The sequence below is a fragment of the Colobus angolensis genome, unplaced genomic scaffold (assembly GCF_000951035.1).
Source record: "Colobus angolensis palliatus isolate OR3802 unplaced genomic scaffold, Cang.pa_1.0 Scaffold62, whole genome shotgun sequence".
Lineage (NCBI taxonomy): Eukaryota > Metazoa > Chordata > Mammalia > Primates > Cercopithecidae > Colobus > Colobus angolensis.
The window spans coordinates 12,075,282-12,098,073 of NW_012119821.1; the positions used below are offsets into that span (position 1 = coordinate 12,075,282).

Genomic DNA, 22,792 nt, shown 5'->3' on the forward strand with positions numbered 1-22,792 from the left:
GCTCCTAACTGTACTCAGGTCCCTACTCGAACATAAACAAATAAAATTCTTATTTTACACCGTCTCTCTCTACCACATTCTCCTGCTTGATTCTCCCTTAGAGCACGTAACGCCAACCAAAATATATTTGTTTGTCTGGAATAAATTTGAATATAAGCTTCATGAAAGCAGAGTCTTGGTTTCTTCACTACTGTACCTCCAGGACCCAGACTGTGCTAGGCATATAATAGACATTCAAAAAAAATTTTGCTGAGGCAATATTTTTACTAGGTATTTTTGCTGGGTAAACAAAGTAAGGAATGAATAATGGAACGAATGAATGAACACATGAAAGCACAGATTGAGACCTGCTTTTACACCTCCCCCATTCTAATTATTTTTGCTGTCAGAACACAAAGTGGCCGAAGCTTCTAAACTGTAGGAGGAGGCAAGGAAATGGATATTTAACTGCTGTCTATGACTTGTGTATTTTTTTAATCCCTTAACACAGCAACAATACTCTGCACAGTGATAAAATGAAAATGCTCTAGTACTGTACCACCCCTAAATCTGTACGTATTCTCTGACTTTCTCCTGTTATAATGGCGGACTGTGCTAGCTCCAGAGACCCATGGATGCACCCTATTCCAGGACACCGTCTCCTCTCTCTCTAGTATGGACAGCTCTTCTCCATCCCTCTCTCATCATTGCCATCAGCATACAAACAGGCTGTGACAGTTCTCCACTTTTAAAAAAGTGATAGATACTCCCTGATCTCTTTGCCTCTTACAGAAAAGGGTGCTATATTAATAGTGTACTGCTTTTTCTCACCTCCCACAAAAAATCCAAGCATTCTAATCAGACTTTTTATTTCCCCATCACTACCCTTTACCCCAGAAGCCATTTGTGCTAATGTCACCAAGAATCAATTCTGAGTCTCATTTTAACCTGACTTCTTGGCAGCAGTTGACACAGCTGATCACACCTTCCTTGCTACAATTTCTTCAACTGCTTTCCAGAAACACCAGACTGGCTGGGTTTTCTTCCCCTTCAATGGGCACGGCGCTGGCTCCTACTGCTCCATAGCCCACCACTGGGCCCTAGCCTTTTCCATCGATACTAACTGTAGAGGTGACCTCTTCCAGCCCAATAACTTTAAAGCCCACCTATTTGCCCATAGGTGTCTACAACCCTGGCCTTCCTGTGGACGGACCATAATCACTCGGCAGCCACAGGATACATCAAATATGAGTCACAACTCTTGATTCCATCCACCTCCAAAATCCAGGTATTTTCCTTAATTCTCATTCTTTCACCACTCCACATATATCCATATCCTCATTATCTCAAGACGATGTGACCACTTCTTGCCACTACTTCCATGCCTACACCAAAGAAGCCTCTCTTAACAGGACCACTGAAAGAGTCCTGTAACTGATTTCCCTTATCCTCTTCTTGCCTCTCTGCATTCAGTTCTCCACACAACAGTCAACAGTAAGATTTGCTTTTAAAAAACAAAAAAAGTCACTCCCATGCTCAAAATTCTGAAATGGTTTCTCATCACATTTAAGCTAAAATCCAAATTCCTTACCATGGCCTACAAGGCCCTGCATGACCTGGCCTCTGCCCAACTCCCAGTCCAATCTGGACATGGTCTGTGCACCCAACACATTGCATGTGTGTTACCTGAGTGGATTTAACAGCATGTGCAGTCAGTCAAGAAACAGACTAGGAAGCACCTCTAGAAAAAAAAGTGCAAACATCGAATCATTTGGGATTCCAGGCTTTAGATCCTCTCTCAATTCAGCATCAGTTGCTGAATCCGCTCTTTCTCTCCCATCTCAAGCTTGTACTTAACACAGGTCTCTACCCTGTAACAGAGCTTCAAAATCACAGTGAGATCCCGCACTTCAACTTCATCCCTTTACCTATAGTTCCTAGCACCAAAGGTCTTACAGTGACAAGCAACAGAGTTTTGCTACAAGTAGGCCAATCTCCTCCAGTAAATTTCTTCTCCACTGTGTTCTAAATGTGCCAGGATTTTCAATAGAAAAATTTCACAACCCTGTGCTCTGTCAACCCTAAAACCCTCTCCTCTCCCCAAGTCAAGGCTTCAGAGGAAACAAGAAGTATCACTGCTCATACAAGCTATATTGAGTTTATCACATCCAGTCTTTCCGACTTGTGTCCTTGGGATTCCAGTGGCCTTGACCTTGTATAGCTGCCCTCACAGTCTCTTTGTCAGTTTACGCACACTACTTCTATGATTTCTATTTCTCAAATCAATTTCACTGGGTATGTTAGAAATATGCAGAAATTCTAGAAATGAATGTATATGTAAAAATATATTAACAAATATGGAAAAAATAACTATATAACATTTACACTACTCTCAAGATAGTATCAATCCTCAATCCTCAGGATCTCATTTTCTTATTAGGTCCTTATTGAACTTCACTTCTTGGTTATAAAAGTCCCTTAAAAAAAATCAGACCACCCCGCAAAAAAAAAAAAAAACCACACACACACACACACATCAGGTACAGCTTCAACCTCATCAGTTATATCTTGTTGCCAGCTCCAAGTATCTTTTTTTTTTTTTTTAGATGGAGGTTTGCTCTTGTTGCACAGGCTAGAGTGCAATGGCACCATCTCAGCTCACCACAATCTCCATCTCCTGGATTAAAACGATTCTCTTGCCTCAGCCTCCCGAGTAGTGAGGATTACAGACAGGCATGTGCCAGCATGCCCAACTAATTTTGTATTGTTAGCAGGGACAGTTTCTCCATGTTGGTCAGGCTGGTCTCGAACTCCCAACCTCAGGTGATCTGCCCGCCTGGGCCTCCCAAAGTGCTGGGATTATAGGGGTGAGCCACTGCACCCGGCCCCAAGTATCTTAAGAAACATCTGTAAAGGAGGTTCTCTCCAAACACAGCTTTACAAATAGGCAGAAGAGATGACTGCTCAAAGGTGTGATTTTTGAGACATAAGACACCAGGAAAGCTCTTATGCCTCTCCTCCTATCAGACCAGTCCCTACCTTTGAATTCCATACCTTGGTCTTGAAAAGTCGACTCACGATGGGATAAAGGTGCTATCTTAAAATCACCTTAAGGGTCATTCAGTAGGTTGGTAGTGGAGGGCAAAGCTCTTAATAAATGGAGAAAAAAACAGGCTTTAGGTGGATAGGAACATATCAGAAAGATATTTTCAGAAGGAACTTAGCCAAGGGGATCAAAGCAAAGATCACCTCTGCTTTGCAGTGGCTGACCTTTTGTTTATCTAGCTCTCCCATGCTACTGGCAATAATAACAGCCTCACAGACATGTACAGTACTCACTCCTCCACAGGAAGCACCTTCTCTTGGCCTATCTTACACAGATGTTTCATAATCTGAAAATCACTATCCCAACATGGCTGGCCTTCTGCTTATCTTCCTTACCATGCAAGACAACCTCAAACTCGTTCCTTAGCCATGTTTAAATGCTGAGGACTCAGTAATCAAATATGACAGCAATTGATATATAATACATATACATGTAGCTCATTTATCTATACTTCCTGAATATTATTCAATTATGTTGATTTATAAATACTTGGGCATATTTCCACTCTAGTGCAAGAAATATATCCATGTTGCTTGCATTGTAGACTATAGTACCATAAACCCCACCCACTCAAACAATGCCGACTTTATCAACAGCCCCATAGCCTCACCTTCTGTCCTGCTATTTCCTAAACCCCATGACCCATCACTCTCCTTTCTCTTCTTATAATTCCAGGTAACACAAATAAAATTCACTATAGAACCCTATTAGCCCACCAACTTCAAAGCTAATTTATGGGCCCAAGATTTAGGTCAGCAGTATTCTAACTCTACAAAAGGGGAGGGAGACCAATTTCTGTCCTTTGAGCTCTCATCTGCACAGGAAGCAACCAGAAGGAGGAGGTCCTGAGTCGCTTCAAAAGCATCAGTTCTGATTACTGTTCTCATTCTGGAATGGCCATCAAGTGCAAGAAGTGTGAAGAAGAAATGGGTGCTGTTTTAAAAGAAGGCTCATCCTGACACAGCACACTAATCACCATCTCACTGTCCCTTTCACAAGCTTACTCTCTCTTTGAGCTTCACAGCTGCAGTTTGGGAAGAACAGGCTGGCCCAGCCCTCTGAGAACATCCCAGAGAAGAAGACAAGCCAATGGAAGTCCTGAGTGAGAGGGGCATTTGCCCTAATGTTTGGTGAGCTACCTAACAATGCCCCTAAACCAAGGATAGCCAGTGGCAGGAAAGTGGTATCTTAACACACTGGAGGAGAAACCTATTCTGAGCCCAAGAGAGGCTAAACACTCACATTTAGGAAACACTTAAGAACAGAACATAGTAAATCCTTAAACATTAAAAATTACTCCTCTTGTAGGTTGTATTGGTTCAGGCTGTTACAACAAATTCTTTAAGCTGTTCCTTGACTGTAAATACCGTACTTCTATATGTGTATATGTTTAAGTATATATGTCTATGTGTGTTTATAAATATAAAATATACATATATGCTATATTTAGTGATCTGTGGTTACTTTTATTTCTTTTTTGTTGTTTACTTCTTTCCCGCACTCCCCCAAAGGGTACTTTGATATCTTTCCAGTTTTTACAATTAAACCTAACCATCTGGACAAAAATCTTCACATTCACTAAATTAGTCACAGATTTTGTGGGTAAGCTGAGAAAGTAAATGCTATGCTCAGTGCTAGGATTTAAACCACATCTACCACAGCAAAACACTCTCTCTCCAATAATCTCTCCAATTATGCACGCACATTCAGGCTCAAATAACATGGAAGCAACTACACCTCACTGCACAGATTTGTACAATTAGTATTATTCCTTAGATCCCAAAGTAACAACAAGTCCAAAGTAAAATTATTCAAAAAGCTTTCAGAATTTATTTTACAGACAAAAGATAAAACAGTGCCTATTTTTTCACAACCATTTAACTTCCTCCTACTCCTGGTGTGTGCTGGCAAGCTGCTCACCAAATGCACAAGTGATTTGAAGAGATCAGTGTTTACGTGTTAAACACTGGCAAAAATGTGATTTGAATACATAGGGCATTTTCTAGATTTTTCAAGTGTAAAAGCCTTTGACCCTCTTCAGAGTTTACTGTAAGTATCAAAAAAGGAAAATTTAACATGTTTAAGATCCAATATACTTACAGAACCGAAATCCAACAAGGGCAAGTGATTTCGTGTTGTCATCCAATCACCGGTATAAAACTATAGATATTACAGAATTTCTATCAATCTAAAACTAGACAGGATTATCTGCTGGAAGTAACTCTCGCAGATGTACTGACTCCAGGTAAATGGGAAAGACTGGTTTTTACAAGGAAATAATGTACAGGAATTTATAGCAGGCTTACGGATGCAAATGCTAGTGTTTCAAAGGAGACTTTAAGCCTTTAATATGAGCTAAGATAGAGAGTATTAGACTTTGGTGTAAACAGGTTTATAGAAATCATTTTCAGAGTGTCTTAGGGTTGGCATTTTTCCTTTCACATTGTATATGGGCAACAAAAAGGATCCACATCTGTAGTATACAGAACAGGTTAGAAAGGAGAAGCAAGAGACAAGAACTCTTGTTAATATTAAATTTTGAGGGGATGAAAGCTCAGCACTTACTCTCCATTCTTTATGCTACATGTAAGCACATATTAAAGTTACTGAAATAAATTGCGTATTACGGGGTGGTGTTTTTTAAATCCTCAGAAGCATCATACAGTGGAGGCACTGACAATTTGATAAAAAGCTTTCTTTCCAGGAAGGATTAAAACCATAGAGCAATTTCAAGATTGCAAAGCCTCTAGGCTGTCACAAATATTAAGAGAAGCCATGTTTATCTTTGCACTTTTGTTTTGGTTTGCTAAGTAAACCTGGACTGAGCACATGTTAACATTCAAACAAGCAAAGAAACCACAGGCAGGTGAGCATCTGCAGGTTTTCCCACTGGTAAGACATGATTTTTTTTTTTAATAACTTTTTAAAAATGTGTTTACACAAATTTGGTCTGCTTAGTGACTACGGCAGTGTTAAGTTTTTTGATTTTTGGGTTTTTTTGAGACGGAGTCTCGCTCTGTCGCCCAGGCTGGAGTGCAGTGGCTCAGTGTCAGCTCACTGCAACCTCCACCTCCCGGGTTCAAGCAATTCTCCTGTTTCAGCTTCCTGAGTAGCTGGAGTTATAGGCCCAGCCAAGTTACATGATACTTAAAAGTTTGGAGTTTTAGGCCAGGTGTGGTGGCCCACGCCTGTAATCGCGGCACTTTCGGAGGCTGAGGCGGGCAGACTACCTGAGGCCAGGAGTTCGAGAGCAGCCATGGGCAACATGGTGAAACCCCGTCTTAACTAAAAATACAAAAATTAGCCAGGCGTGGTGGTGGGTGTCTGTAATCCCAGCTACTGGGGAGGTTGAGGCAGGAGAATCGCTTGAACCTGGGAGGCAGAGGTTGCAGTGAGGCGAGATCGTGCCACTGCACTCCAGTCTGGGTGACAGAGCGAGACTCTGTCTCAAAAAAGAAAAAAGAGTTTGGAGTTTTAGACATTAACAGAAGTAAAATCCAGTCTCTTTCTTCACTAATATGGAAAATATTAACAGGAAAGAATCAGGAATGAGCAATCGCACATTAAAAAGTGAGTAGCAGTTTGACAAGACTGAAACTACTTAGACCTAATTTTTTACACTCTCTTTGCTCCCCAATTCCTACAATCCTTCTCTTGTTCACCGCCCCTCAGAAGAAACAGATCTATATAATAAAGCTATCAGCCATTACTTGGACTCAAAAATCATGCCATTTCAAAAGGATACCAAAATAATAATACCAGAACTTAAAGCTAGGAGAAAAACAAAACAAGATCACTTTAAGGCAAATAAGATATTTAAAAGTTCAATGTATCAAATATGCATCAATAAACAAATGATTTTAATGTTACAGAAGAAAGGGGCTTTTTCATGGCATGCATCCTGAGTTATCAAAAAGAGACAATTTATATACAAAAGAGCAGATTAAGATAAAGGGTTTCACTCTCAAGATTAAAGTAAAAATAAAACCAGTGAGTCGGGGAGTGTTTAGAATGATACTTCTAGAAAACAATGCTAGATCTTTCCAGAAACCTATTTATTCACAAGAAGATTAGAAGGACAAACTGCAACTACAACATGGACAAATGCCATGATTTCTGGTCATCCAGTCCTTAGGAAAAGGGTTTTTTTGTTTGTTAAAAGAAAAAAAAAAAAGAATGACATTCAGGCTGCCAGGCAACTGCTTTTCCCCCTCCAAAACTGCTGTACCACTTCACTGCTGTTGCTGGAGAGTCCCTTTCTATTCAGAAACAGGGCTAACTAATGAAATCGTGGGGAATTTCTATAAACGGTCCCAATTATTCAAGAGAATGCCTTGTCTAGGGCCCTTGCAACAAAAGCTCTACCACAACTACCCTCTTTCCCACACACCTTTCTTCTACTTTTTACTCCCTACCTCCACTACCACCATTCCTCCCTAAGTGAGCAAACAGGAAGATTCACCAAGTTTTCTAGCCCCTCTCTCAGCTAAAAGAACCTTAAGATTTTTGCTTCCTGACCAGGGAGCACAGAAATAACCTGCCTCCCGCCACCTCCCGCTTCTTCCCTGCCTCTGTACAGCTTAAAAAATGCACTTGGCCGGGCAGTTGTCTCCATTAAACAATTCATTCTTCTTTTGCCTTCTTTGTGAAAAAAAAAGGGTAAAAACAGCTGAGCATGATCACAAAACACAACATTGGGCATTCAATTTCTGTCCCTTATGGCCTCATTCTTTCACCTCATCCATAGGATTTGGCGACGGAGTAAATCTTAATCTGCAAACAAATGGTTTGCTCTACAATTAAACCATTCATTGTCTCTCTCTTTCTCTTCCCCCAACCTTCCCCCCCCCCTCCTTTGGCCGCTGCCCAACCCAAAGTCTTCTAGGGTCTTCCATTATTTAGCTCTCCCAATGGTTAGAAAGCAATAAGCTCATTTGGAGTTTATAAAACTATGCACCATCAACAAAAGCATGTAATGCTTCCAAGATGCACAGTGGCTTCTACACGCACAATGAGGAGCTGTGTATAGTCTCCCCGCAAACAAAAATGCCCAGGCCCCAATTAAGCACCCTGGGGGCTTTCAAAGCAGTTATGCTAAGTTGCAAATACAGCAAGATCCACTTGAACTCCAACTGTCTTGTGTGCTTTTCCTCCCAAGGTAGGGAAAAAGCCGGAGCAGACTGACCTCATTAAAGGGTAATTAGTGAACCCCAGGACTTGAGGGGCTACCACAATCATTGCTATTGTGAGCATTTCACTACGGGGCCACTATTTTTTTCCTTTTTTAACCCAGGAGGTCTCTGCACTCTGAAGGCCCAACATTTTAAATTTTTAAGGATTTCAATCTGGCTGTTTTTTTCTACTACTAGTCATTGAGTAAGAAGAAAGGAAGCAACACAAAGAGCACTCCAACTTCTTTTGTGGAATTCTGGCATATCTAAAAATAAGCTTTTAGAAAATCATTTAAATAATGTATACTCTATATATCTAAGAAATAATTTTGAATAGGTTTTGTGGAAACAAAATGAAATAAATTCTCCACCTCCTGATTAGAGATTGAAAGTGGCACATAAAAGAGCATTAGAAATCAATCAGTATAGGCTTTTATGACTGTATATGATAAAGATGTTTAAAAAAACTCATGCGACCATTTACATGCACAGTTGTTACTCAGAAACTAATACACAGTGATGCGATCAACATAACCACTTTACCATCAATAAAATCCTTCACACCTCTTTAAAGCCCATTATTACTGTTGATATCAATCTGCCAAGATGCTTGAGGACGAAATTCTACTATAAAATGCACCAGTAAATTTCGCTGTTTACATTAAGAGTAGCACCTTTTCGCAAATACTAATCCAGAGATCCACTGCCTTGGTACTAAAATTCTCCAGTACTTGAGAAAGCAGTCTTTCAGGCAAGTAATAAAATGGTTGTCTTAACTTGACATTCTCAGCAACCAAGATTTAAACAACTCTAATATTTACATATACAGGGGGAACAACATCTTTGTTTAAAAAAAAAAAAAATCACTGAAAGAGAGGAAATGGAGTTGGGGTGATGGGTGATGATCACCCTCTAAACAGAACCACCCCAGAGCTAGGTCCATTCTCCTAACATTGGCGTAAGGAGGGCGCGGGAAGACCAAAGTCACAGGAACCCACATACTATACTGATCTCAGCACAACCGCCCCAGCTCCTCGCTGAGGGAGGGTGTGCTCCAGAGACCTACACAAAAACTTGGGTACACATTAATGCCCACAGTAACTTCTTTAATGCTGCCGTTAGATTTGTGCCAAGCCAATTAATCACCCAATTCGTTTATTTGGGTTTACAGCTTTTGAATATTGAATGAAAGAATTTAAAAGTGTGGAACAAAAGTCTTTGTGTTTTGGCCAAAGTATACTTAAGCTATATTTAGAAGGAAATGTGTGTGTATATTTCTCTTTTATTAAAACACTGCATAGGGACCCTTCTTTAGCCAAACATCCTTGTTTTGTTTATTTTAGAAATACTACAAAATTTATTTGCATTACTTAAACATATGCAATACATTTTGGGAAATCTTGAAAAGATGGAAAAGGCTTATTAAGCGATGGGGGGCAACATAGTTGCTTTGTTTTGTTTTAATGTACCCAGTATATTCGGCTTTCGGGAAAAAATGCAAACCCTGGAAGTCATTCCAAACAGTTGGAAACTCTTCCTCTTAAAGTAAATCCAAGGGCTCAAAAAATAAATATTCAAGAGCATTAATTTGTTTCTAGATGTGTGCGTGCAAGTAAAACAGCAGTCATAATGTGGAAATTTCAGTCACATTTTGCAACTAATTGGAAGCAGATTAGAATTCTGCCTCAGGGGAACGTTGTCAAACTAGAAGCTGGAGCAAATGAAGAAAGAGGTGAAGGCGTCGTGAAGAGCTGACAGATTTACAGCGCTCAGGGCCATAAACGGGTCCCCGGCGGGAAGAAGGGCGCGTCCCCGGCTGCACGCCCCCGCCGCCCCGTCGGGAGCGCGCAGCCCCGGGCCCGAGGTGCCAGCGGCCACGCCCCCAAGAGCCCAGGGCCCTCCATCTGCTCCCATAGCGAAAACAATAAACGGACCTGCTGAAGTGCGAATGATAAGATAGAAAACCTGCACACTGATAAACTGGAGGATGCAAAAGTCAAAGGGAGAGAAGGCTTCTTTATCTTAAGAATGGGGGAAGGGAAGAGCAAAAGAAAGCAGATTGTGGAGGATAATACAGCAATGGAGTAATGTTTGGAAACAGCTGCTCGCTTTCTACTTCAGTATCTGGCATCTGCCGCGGCATCATGGGAAAGGCTGTTGAAAGATTTGGGCAAGGAATGTAAATGGAGACAATTGACCAAATGGAGTTGGATGCGGAGAGGCTCAATTGCTCTGTTTTAACATCATGTTCCTCCCTTTTGGGAGCAGAAACAAACAATATTACTTAACTCAAATTACACCTTCAGAGAAGTTTAAAGATTTGGGAATACGAATCGCTTTTCAATTACTGAAGATGTCAAACGATATAAGGGGGTAAAATCTAGTTGCAGCCTCCACTTCTCAAAGTGTTGAGCTCATCTTCCACGCATCTTCACAGAAGCTAAATGGAAGTAGCTTCCTCTGTGTTTCAATTATTATGAAAAAAAAGATGTTTAATCACCACTGCTTACTTCTTAACTGGCTCAAGGGATAGTTTCTATTTGTTGTGCCTATTTTCCCCTTCGCTGCAAAGATTCAGCTCTAATTTCATTTCCATCACAAAAGAACTGGCAAATAACTAAAGCTCGGGAACACATAACTAAAGTGCTGCTGTGCTAGTCATAAGCCTATAATAAAGCACAGATTTGATAGTATTATCCATGTACTGTGGTGAACCACACACAAATAAACAGTTCTCCATGAAGAATGAAAACCCAAGGCTTCAACCCTTCCAGTTCAAACATTTTTGTTGTTTATAACATGAGCCATCCATAAAATCAGTCAAGGAAGTGACAGGAAATCCAGAAGTAATCTGGTCTGGCTATGCACACTTTGGAAAAAAAAGTTAGAAGATGCTTTCCAACTCATCCTGGTGATGTTTGAGGTGAAGAATGGATAAAACTGTAAAATCTAGGCACAAAAACAAAAGGTACTTTTATGCCAGCTGAATTCAAACACATGATGAGTGTAGTTTTAAAAAATTTTTTTTAAAAAAGTACATTTCCTCCAGCGTGGAGAAAATTTTCTAACCTAACTAGGAACAACTTAGACACAACCTTTGAACCTTCAGTGACTAATGCGAAGGACAAAAAGGTGTACCGAAAGCGGCCAGAGGGCCAGATGTGCTTTCCTAAGAAACTAAATCAGGAGTTTTCTTTAATCAAAAGGACAAACAGTGACTTCCAGGAGTTTATGAAAGTGTGACCAATTGGAACTTTGTCGTCTGTTGCTAATTGAGGCATATAAAAGAGTCCACTTCTTAAAACATACTACAAACACTTTTTTAAAACTTCTCTGCCACATGACAAAAACCAGAATCGAGTTGACTGGTAGAAGATCAGTGCAACCAAAGACCAAGCTATTATTTCAAACTGTCAGGGGAAGGCAGTAAAATTGCTACCAGGTCTCCTTAAGTTACCCTTCAATAAAAAGAAGCCATCAGGGAAATAAGAGGAAAAGAAAACACATCAAAACCTTAAAAGTCCCTTTAAGTAAAATTATTCGTCTGTGGCACCATGCCATCTGCTCTCTGGTTAACATAATAAGCCAATTCCACAACCTAAATATCTGCTTTCTGAAATCATTATGTACAACACAAAATATAATCAATGTATTTTTACTTGCTTTTTAAACTGTAAAAGCTACATTCATGTGGCATTATTGGAATATGCCTAAATGTCCCTATAGACACATTTTTCTTAAGGTGCTAGCTGACAATGAGGATTCCCTGGAGGCAGAAAGCTCAGTGGTTGGGCTGGAATAGTCACAGTGAATAATAATCAAACTAGGTCGGGGGGTGGAGATGAGAAAGAAGAGAAAGTGGCTTTGAAAAACCCACAGAAGTATTTGTTCATCATTTCAAACCTATTTGTTCTAACCGAAACACCCTTTCCTTTGTGTTCTCTATTACAATTATATATATTACATAAAAAGGTATATATTATACCTTTAAGTTTTCATTTAGTTTCACTAGGGGGAAAAGCCTTCTGAATACCAGATGGGATCCCTGTGGTTCAAGGCCTACTGACCTAGCAAAATATAAGTATGTGCTTTGTGATCATTTCAGTTCTTAAGGCAAAACCCATCATCTTTTCTACTACATTCCCAAAGGTATTTCTAAGCAAAATTTAGCAAATATGCAAAATTCAGCTTTAGGAGCAAAGTGCCAAGTCTCACCCTCTTGCATATCCTTTGAGCTCTCAAAATAACATTACAAACAGCCCAACTGCTGGTCAATCAACTATGAATAGTTTAACAACCTTTCATTCAGTTGCAAAGGCTTTGTTCCGATTGCCAAAACCTTGAGCTTAAATTAAAAAGAACTTAAGACAGGGAGCAAGTAGTCACTAGTGAAACTGCAGTTGGGAGAAAGAATTAGACACAGAGGGAGAGGTCCATATACTCTGCAGCAGAGTTGAACGTAAAACCAACAGTGAACATTTTTTAGAGAATAAAGCTCATACTAACTGAATACTCCCAATCCAACATCTGTATATGCAGTTACAACATTTATATACACACACCTATGAAATACCAGTTACAGGGCACCAATATCATACACATATTACTTACTCTCTAATGACAACCTAAGTCATCACTGAGGCAAGGAGCTCGCCTGTTCTCCAACCCTTTAATCTTCAATGACTACATTAAGAGAGGAGAGTATTACGATCATTTATCAACAAGAATCCTAGTGAAGAAGGGTTATTTTCCCTAAGATGTTGCTAACAAGGAGAGCCCAGTATTTCCTTAGTTCTGACTTCCATATGACACAGGAATGTAATACAAGTAATTTAGGAATAAACTATTTTGTATTCAAGCAAAACCCTTGATGTTCAGATTGCTGGCAAGTTCAGAGTGCTGGCAATCAAAACTATGTTGCGCTGCAGAAGTTACTATGAAAAACTTCCAGTGCTTAACATTAGAGAATAGAATAACATGATCCTGCCACCTCTTCTACACCTCTAGAGTGTGTTCAACATGGCAATTATCTTCGTTCAAGAAGAGAGTTTAAACTGCACTGAAACTCAATTATACTCATGACTTTTGAAAACATACACTCCAAAAGTCAGATTTCATCACATTCAAATCATTGCACAAAATCTTATGAAACAGATTTTATGCCCCTCCCACAAGACATCTTCAAGCATAAAAATGACTTATTTTCAGCTCTGTACCCACTTTTTCACTTTATTAAAGTAGAGGGATGGCTGAGCAATGCTGAAAGACAAAGAAGGATCTCAGCTGATAAAAACAATTCAATGTGCAGCTCCCCCACACGTCATTACCCAGGCAGCCTAGAACTGTCACCAAGTTAAAAAACAAGATCACACACTTGTTAACAAAAAACACATTACTTTGCTACTTTTAAGAATGCAAAGAACTAGGAGTAGTAGATTTATGATTTAAGTGCTTTTGGCTAAAATAGCTTTCCAATTATCAAGGGCCTCTTAGGAAGAGCAAGAATGCATTATGTGTTAATGACCACAACCAGGGGTCCCTTTCTCGACTCTTTTGTCAGAACCCAAGCAGATCCTCCCCGCAGCTTCACCATTAACATGTCTGTTTCCTGTCAGGCCACTCAGAGATAATGTCATTTATCTCAGGGAGGCACAAGCCCAGTCATTAGCTTCAATAAAAGACCTCAAACAAAGGCCGGATAATGTTTTACCCAGGGCTCTAACTAGACCCAGAACCAAGATTCTTAGTGTCTAAAAGTCAAGGACTCAAAAGTTATCCTTCCTTAAAAGGATATTTTCCTCATTATCAACAATCCTAGATTACAGCTCTGAACAAGAGCAAGGTCTATGTATCCTAAACACCAGTCCACAGCAATATCACACACAATTAGATTAACTGATAAACGCTGACCAGAGTTGGCGTGAGAGCCTTTTCCCCTCCTTGCCTCCAGGGGGAAAATTGACAGAATAATTCAGGTACCGACTAAATAGTCAGATCTTTGGGAAAGCTGACCGCTCATTGTGATTGCCTGCAGGAACTGTATAACCATTATAAAGTGTTCAATGGCTGGGCTTCTGGAAATCTTTTAAATAAAAGTGGAACTGGTTAAAATAAATGTAGGAACATGTGTTTTCACAGTGTTGCTCATATTACTGCAATTTCAAGTTTCTATGAAGTACCAGGTGAACTTTTTTAAATTAAAAAAAATACATGCGCGCACACAGACACTGTCAAACTTGGAGCAAATCTCAGCCATTCTATCCCTCTTTTTCATGCTGAAAACCAAGAACAGATGGTACTTTCCATGTTGTTTGAATCTGGTTATTGAACACCTCTGTGGTTAGGGAGATTTCTGCTTAGCACTTTCGGCATACATTTCATTTACTAACTATAAAATGCTGCTTAGGAAAAATAAGTCTTTATAACAGTCTAATTAAAACCATCTTGCAGCCAAGCAATTTCACTTGAAGAGCATTCTTAACCTCATGACATTTGGACTATCAATCCCTCCCCCCACCGTTTTTTACAGACTATTTGCAAACTTATTAAAAGTTGCAAGACATTATTTATCTCCTATAGGACAATCTTGATCAGTTATGCATATTCCTTCTCTCTCCAGCAAAGCAAAAGGATTTCACACACCAAAGTCAGAATTCAGTGATGGGTCTGATCACAAAAATACCTAAGTTCCAAGCGTTCTTGGGGAAAGGGCAGCCCCTCCCTACCTCAAAAAGCCCTGTCACCCTGTGAGGAGAGCTATAGAAAAGTAAGGAGCTAGATCAATGCTGATTGGAAGCTACCCTTAGTTACCAACGTTTTTAACAGCTAAATCCCTTATGTAGCTTTCAAAACAGCTGTCCAACAACAATGGACTCTGTTCTTTAATTAAAGCAAGTGACCTTTCTGCCCTTTGATTTCACTGTAGATACACTAAACTCTAGGCAGAATTCATATGGGACACTGTATTTGAAAAAAAAAAAAAAAGCATAACGTCCACAAAACTCATTAATCAAAATATGTTCTTAAACTGCTCACACTCACATAGAAAATGTGCCAGAATTCCCTAGTGAAGTATAAAAAGGCCTCCACAAAAGAATAAAATAAAATGAATGATATCCTTTATGGACAGGTCCATTTGTAGACACCACCTTTATGACCAGGGCCATCTTAATGAAAGCAATATGATATTACAGAAATAATTCTCTTCCCTGAATAGGTATTGAGACACAACTAAATGACCTCCTGTGCCTTTCACTTCTGTTTAAGTATCAGCCACTTTTAGGATTTTTGAGTTTTTGTATATATTTTTGAATTTTCTAGAAATCAAATAAATCCATCAACTTTGTATATAAACTGTTTATTTATAAAGCCCAGCTGAATGCCTCCCTATCTGAGAAGTCAAAACTGTGAGATGGCTAGGAGGATACATAAAGAAGAGCTTCAATACAAGGCTATTTTGCTTCACAAGAAAGGAGGGGAAGGTGGCGAGGCAGGTTTTAACAACCAAAGTCAACCCGTCAAATCTACTTATTCAGACATGTCACTGGTGGCTTAACCACAAAATGGGCTACAGAAATATAGCTCAAACATCTTCGAATTATGGCATGTTTTGATTTTGTTCACGTATTAAGGGAGTGGCGACTTTTACAACATACTTGTGGTTTCCACATAAAGGAGTAGAACACTCATTGATTTAATTAGGTTTCATAAGGTCCAATTCATCATGTTTTACATGACTTTGTGTAGTGAAGAAACAGAATAAACAGACCAAAAATAGACATTTAAGCATGCTGTAAAAAGTAACCGGTGACAGCAAGTCTTATGAATCTCCTGTGAACCTTCCAACCAGAAAAAGAATATATATATATGCACACACACACACTCCCCTTTGGTTTTCACACGTGGCCCCTCACAAGCCACATCTGATTGCTGAAAATTAATAATCTTCACTCTCCAGGCACTTACTCTTCACAAACCCAGATAATCAAGCAAGGCTGAAGGAAATTAAAACGTTATATAAAATGTCAAAAAAACCTCAGTGTTGAAATATTTTTTCAGGTGAAGCTTCTTGTCCTACTAAATCTTTACTTCCTGAATAGGTATTCTCACATCAGTAGGAAGCATTTTCTAAATGGATGCCTAATTTGATGCAACCACTAGTTAGTGGAATTAGAGTTACTTTCCTGTGTGGCATTCATACAAGGGAGTGCCATTTCTGAGTGCCAAGGATGAAAGCATTCTTAAGAGAAGTCGTTCTCAGGATGAGGTGGGGGTGGGGAGGAAAGCCTTAAGGAATCATGTTTGAGATCCTGAGCCAACGCCCAACTTGACAGAGAATGGCCAACACTACAGGATCCAACCCCCTGGATCCAAGCCTCTGAGGGGCCCCTGTGCCAACTCCAGTGGCTAAGATTGGTGGCACGGCTTCCTCTGGTACAGGACCAGAAGTGAATCTAAATTGCAATGTGCTTTCTTCCGCCCCCACCCCAGATCCATCATGACTTGCTTACTCTTCATTTATGTAATTCATATTTATCACATTTATACTGCTGTAACTGAAGGTGAGTTGCATGTATATGAATAATTTAATTCTTCCATTCTTCACCCAGTTTCCTCTGTGACTGGAAAGTGAAAAGAACACAAAAACTGGAGAAACGACACCACGCTCTAATCTCAGTTGCCATGACAGCAGCCTTTGAGATACTGAAATGTTCCGATTGCCAGCTAAACAAAATTGTTGAATGTGAACATTTGGCTGGAAGATTAAAAGGCTAAGGGGAATGCAAAAGGGCAGTACCTCCCACATTCCAAGCAGCCAGTGAATCCAATCAAATGGCTCTGACTCCTTAACCACAGCCATTGTGAGCACTGGATTAGGGCAATTCATCTAGATAGTTAAAGCAGATTAGAACTGCAATTTGAAGACTATTGGCAACAAAAGTAAATGCCCTACTGTACTAAGTAATAAGAAGATTTCAGAACGTCTTTTAGCAGAAATAATGTGAAACTACACATTTAAACATAAGAATCAAAACCTGGAATTTTAAAAAACTCATTTATATTCATCAATGTATCTTACCAAGAGGGTATGAATTTATAAGTGTTCGGAGGCTTTTTGCAAATTTGGCATTATCTACACCTTAATGTGCCTCTATCAACTTTTAAAAATCAAAACTTTACTCCTATACTCCAACTTAAATCCTGAACACAAAAACAAGAATATAAAAGTTTAAGGAGCAGTGAACCATTTTACACAGAAATAATTCTCCAAAGATATATTATCACCACTTACAATCCCAATCGCCAACTACAGCAAAAAAAAAAAAAAAAAATCAAAATTATTTAATAAGCATGTTCCCAAACAACCATGCCACAACCCACATGACAGAAATCTTGCTTCTGCAAGGCACAACCTGTAGAATTAATATGAAGACTTATTTCATAGAAATATCACACACACACCCCTAAGTCCTTCCAAACTTGCCTAGTGGACAGAACACCTTCTGTTCCCAAACATTAGTCAATGTGGTCTATGACTAAGCAGCAAAACATGGGGTGGGTGTCCGGGCGGGCAGTTCTTCCAAGGCAGTGTCTAACTATAGACTTGTACAAAGATGGGAGGAAGGGTCCAAATGGTCTAAATCAACCATCCACACCGTTCAAATGCAGCACATAATTCTATATTCCAATTCACTCAACCGTCTGCATCCCCTTTGGCTACGTTTTCACATTTCACGAGTATCGGTCCAGCAAGTCTGCTTTATTCTTCTTAGTTGCTGTGCAGCTCCCCAGTCAAGCTAGGTATCCAAGTGATAACACTCTTAAATGTCTAGCTAAGAACTGGAACTGGGTAAGGGAACAAGAGTAGAGTGCTAACAAACACCACAACCATGGAGTTTTTCTGCAGTTATGAAACCAGCGGCCCAACACATCAAGCTTGGGGTTTAATTCAGGACCAATAACAAGAACTCATTCAAGGATATCCTTTCACAGTACTACTTTGTAGACAGTAAGAAAAAAAAAAGGGGGGGGGATGAGGGTAGAATGTAAATTAGAATCCTCGACATTCCTCTCCAGGGAGGGAACTTGAACCTTGCACCTAGGGACACATTACCAGCAATACTAGGATGAATAAAATAAAATAGAAACCTGTTCCCCTTAAGGAAGAAACCAGGACAAGAGTCAAGAGGGTGCATGAGCAGGTTTTCTATTAAAAGTCAGCAACCTGCTGACTAGTGAGGAACCGATCTACAGGGCGAAAGGTATTTAGAACACTCAGGCCCTCCCACCTGGGAACCCAAACACTAGCATCACTAGCAGCAGCAGCTATAGCAGCAAGGACAGCAGAAGCAAGAGCCAAACACTGCACCCAAGTAGGCTCCCCCATATCGAATTTTAATATAAAGGATGCATATCATAGTAATCTCACAAAGAACCACAAAGCATAAAGAAGTGTAAGGCACACAGAGGCACAGCCCCACACACCCACACAAATGCACACAGAGAAGAGTAGGACATCTAGGAAGGCGACTTTATCCTACCTTCTCAGTTTTCAGTTTCTTGATTCGCCTGTGGCTCTCCTCCTCCTCCTCTTCCTTCTTTACCAACATAGAGTTTCCCATGAGCCCTGAATCCGGGGCACTTTTGCTAACTTCCCCTGCAGCGGCGACGCTGCCACTCCCAGTGCCCCCGCAGTGGAAGGGGCTCGCGCCACCTCCATTGCTCTTGGCCCCAAAGCCATAGAGGTGCCCCCCGGAAGGGGCCTGGCTGCCACTGCCATTCTGGTGGCCCTGAAGCAGGTCGTGCTTGTCCTTCCTGGATTTCCCCGCATCCTTATCCCGCTTGGCGCCTCGGCTGCTCTGGCTTTTACCTGGCTTCTCCTCTTTGCTTTTCCCACAGGAGCCTGCCCCCGCGGTGGCGGCAGAGGTGCTGGTGCTGGTACTATTGCTGTTTGGGTTGCCGCTGCCGCCGCTGCTCACACTTTGACCCAGCGCTGAATTCATGCCAGTTGCCTCTCCAGGGCGCCCTTGGACTTCCTGCCTCTTGCCAGTGCTGCTGATCTCGGGAATCCCATACAAGGCAGCAGAAGGCAGAGATTTATTAGCATCCTTAGAAGTTTTACTCCTTTTCACTTTTGATTTGCTGGTCTCTTTGTGTGAATTCCCCTGGGGAGCAGAGGCCTGAACAGAAGCAAATTTTAGGCCATCAGCTAAGGCTGCGGTAGCACCAGCCCCACTGGAGGCCGGACCTCCACAATCCTTGGAGTTGCTGCTACTAGTGGTGTTGGTGGAATTATTCATCTCAAATTTCTGTCTGTCCTTCTCCAAATCAGCGTCCAAATCAATTATTAAATTTCCAACCCCGATTTCCCAATCATCGCCACTGTCATAAGTATCAACTGTATTTGGATCCACACCTTTTCCTGCAGTAGAAATGTTCACTGACATCCTGAAGATGAGCTCTTTAGAATAAAAATCCGATGAACTTTCCTTTGGAGATGAGGGGACATTCGTTTATCTCCGCTGGGCTTTCTCTCAAAGAAAAAAAAAAATCTTCTAATCTTCCTCTTCTTTTTCCTGCCTCACGAATGTGTCCAGGGATTTTACACCCTCAGTCCAGGTCCACCTTTTCCTGTGAAGGGGGGAAAAGTCGAATATTTCTTGTCTGGGTGTTACCAGAATAAAAAACGATTAGTACTGGGGAATCAGTAAAGGGGACAGGGAAGGATGGAGAGTAAGGTGGCTCATGTATTGTCTCCACAGTCCAATATCATGTTTAAAGGAAAATAACCAAACCCAAAAAATAAACCTATGACAGTAAGCATCTTACCGTAGCTAAAAAGAAAATCCCTTTATCAACAACACAAGGATAATCACCTTTTTAAAAGCATTAAATTATCTTAAGGATCTGATTCAAGTCCAGAAAGGTTTTTGTGTTCTCTTTTAAACTTTAGGATTTCTGTCTGGCACATGTGATATCTCAACCCCAGAAACACAGCCTGAACACTCAGACAAGAAGGAAGAACACAGCTTTAAACATCCCTAAACATGTCCTAGATCTTGCAATTTAGAAGACCAGACCCTGGAAGTTCTGAGGCTAGTTTTCAGAATAGAATGTTGCTAAAATTTCCTTATTTCTAATTTTAGGTTTCAGTACTTCTTTTTACAAATTGTCTGGGTGATCTGGTTTTTGTTCCTAGTAAGGAACAGAAAAAACAACCAATAACTGCCCCCAATACACACACATACCTCCCTCCTATCCTCTTTTCCCCAACAGCTTATACGATTTTTTTTTTAATATACATGTCTTTTAAGAGCATTTCTCTCTAGAAAAGACAGTGTTATATAAAAAGTTAAAGATCTGCCTTTTGAGGAAAAAAAATACATTTAAACAATTCTACCGTATTCCTAGGTCACAGAATTGCTCACTCTGTTAAATATGGTGCTACTGACTGTACGGAAAACTGATTAAGACATACACTTTAAGTGATCTGCGCCAAGGTGGCCTCAATGACCGCAAATGAGTGTGTGTTTGACAAAGAGCAGTTAAAACGGTTTTTAAAGGGATCAGCCCCTTTTTAACAGTTGATTGTCAAGAAAAAAATAAATAAATATACATACACACACACATACACACACACAGACATTGCTTACCTTTTAATCCTTTATCATTTTTTAATTAGGCCAGCAAATCAAAATGCCTTTCCCACTCCACTCGGCAAACAAGCCTGTGCCTCATTTTACTTAAACACCAAATGATCAAGAAGGAAGAAACCAAATAACACATCTCAGCCAGAATAATCACTCGATAACATTATTCCACCTCCCCACCCCCCTTTTGGCAAACGAATCAGTCCTTTTCTCCTTAAAAAAATGTGTCACTGTACAGCTGGAAAATAATGTTTCACATTCACAACAGAAGCACCAAAGGTTTTTTTTTCCTCTTAACAAGCATCGAGAATAATAGTTTTTTAAAAAACAGAGAGTTTAGAGAAAAAAGTTTTCCCAACTTCTCATTCCGCCTTCAGTTCCAGACTTCAGAGTCACCGTGATCAGTAATGATCCCATGTAGCAAACCTACAGGCGTCCGCTAGTAACGAGACAGAATGTGCTAACATCGGGATAAATTAGTGAAAGGGAAGAAAGAATAAGAAGAAAGGACTGAAAATCTGGGCTGGATTCCGCCTGTTAGTCGGGAAGTGGCATTTTTCCGCCCGTCCTGACAGATTTGATTTCTTGAACTAACTTAAGAGAAAAGGAGGGGGGGGAGGAGAGGGAGGAGGAGGAGGAGGAGGAGGAAGAAAGGGTGGGATGAGAAACTGGGCAGGAGGAGAAAAAGAAAGGTGTGGAGGAGGAGGGAGCAGATGATTCAGTGAGCTGATAAACCAGTTATAACAGCATTCGCTAGGGGCGGGGGGCGGTGGGGTGGGGGAAAATAACGGCATTTAAAATGGGCTGTCTTCGAAACCTAAAGGATGTGATGTTTTCCTGTCTTACGTTGTTTTAAGAAAAAGGAACTGAGTTCCTAGTACAGTTCCCGAGGGGAGTGGAATCCTCTGTCGCTCAGGTCAATCAGTCATGTGGTAATTCGATAATTAGAGTCAAAAAAAGGTTTTTGGTTTTTTTGTTTTTTTTTTTAAGGCGACCTTTTGAGGGAGTTTTTCCCTCTGATACTCGCAGCAAACGGTGTGTCTCCCTTTTATTTATTTTTTCTCTCCTCCTCCTCCCTTCACCCACCCCCTCCTGTGTTTAGTCAGATGGCCCCGGAGCTTGGCTTAGTATTTTTAATTAGCTGGCGTTTGGAAGCTAAAAGCAGTAATGAATTGTTGATGGATTGGAAGTGGAGAGTCGCTTTGCTGGAAATGTCGGGGCTGGGAGAGGGGGATGGGCGAGTTAGTAACAACCAACCATCTAAAAGGAGCGATTTTGTTACAGTGCAAGCCTTTCACATCACGTGAGGATCAAGGGCTCAATTGGTTGTCGTGAGAACAAAAATGGTGACAAGCGTATCAAGAAAATACTGATCTGGTCTTTAAAAAAAAAGCTGTAGGTCTCTACCCTCCCCCTGCACACACTCCCCCAACCTCCTCCCCCCGCCCCCCCGCAGTGGGCGAAGCTACAAGTTATGAATGTGAAACATTTCTCGGAGATCTAGGATCTCCGAAGTTCGGAAGGAGTGAAATGTAATGAGCACAAGAGCAAAGCAGATGTTTTAAAGAAACACTTTATAAACCTTTCAACTTATCTCCAATTTATCAGCTTTCCCAAGGGGCCAGGGACAGGGACGCCTGGGGGAGGGAGAAGGGTACCTCCGAGCTACTTGGATTTTAGGGACCCCCACTTCATGTATTAAACAAAGAAAAACCTTTTGCTTGCTCACCAGCCTGGTCCTGTAATAAACACACTATTGTTACTATTTGTGGGTTTGTTTGGGTTGGGTTGGGCTTTTATTTTTTTCTCTTAATGGTATTTTTGTTGCTTGCTTTTTCAAGGAGATGGCGAATGGTAATTATAACCATTACACGTAATGAGTGACT

At 40.6% G+C, this 22,792-nt stretch overlaps 1 protein-coding gene across 2 annotated transcripts in view; it reads right to left on the minus strand.

Annotated features, from left to right (window-relative positions):
* The window catches only part of ZNF608 (zinc finger protein 608), a 115,766-nt gene extending 94,141 nt beyond the window's left edge, over nt 1-21,625 (minus strand). The window contains exons 1-2 of one of the 2 annotated variants that reach the window (XM_011963729.1): nt 20,910-21,625; nt 18,798-19,887 (exon numbers count right to left, since the gene is read on the minus strand). In XM_011963729.1, coding sequence (XP_011819119.1) covers nt 18,798-19,703 — 906 coding nt within the window. In that variant the 5' untranslated portion in view covers nt 19,704-19,887; nt 20,910-21,625. Of the gene's footprint in view, nt 1-18,797; nt 19,888-20,909 lie in introns of those variants that run through there. The other variant, XM_011963730.1, reaches the window with a different exon arrangement.
* Nucleotides 21,626-22,792: the final 1,167 nt, after the last annotated feature.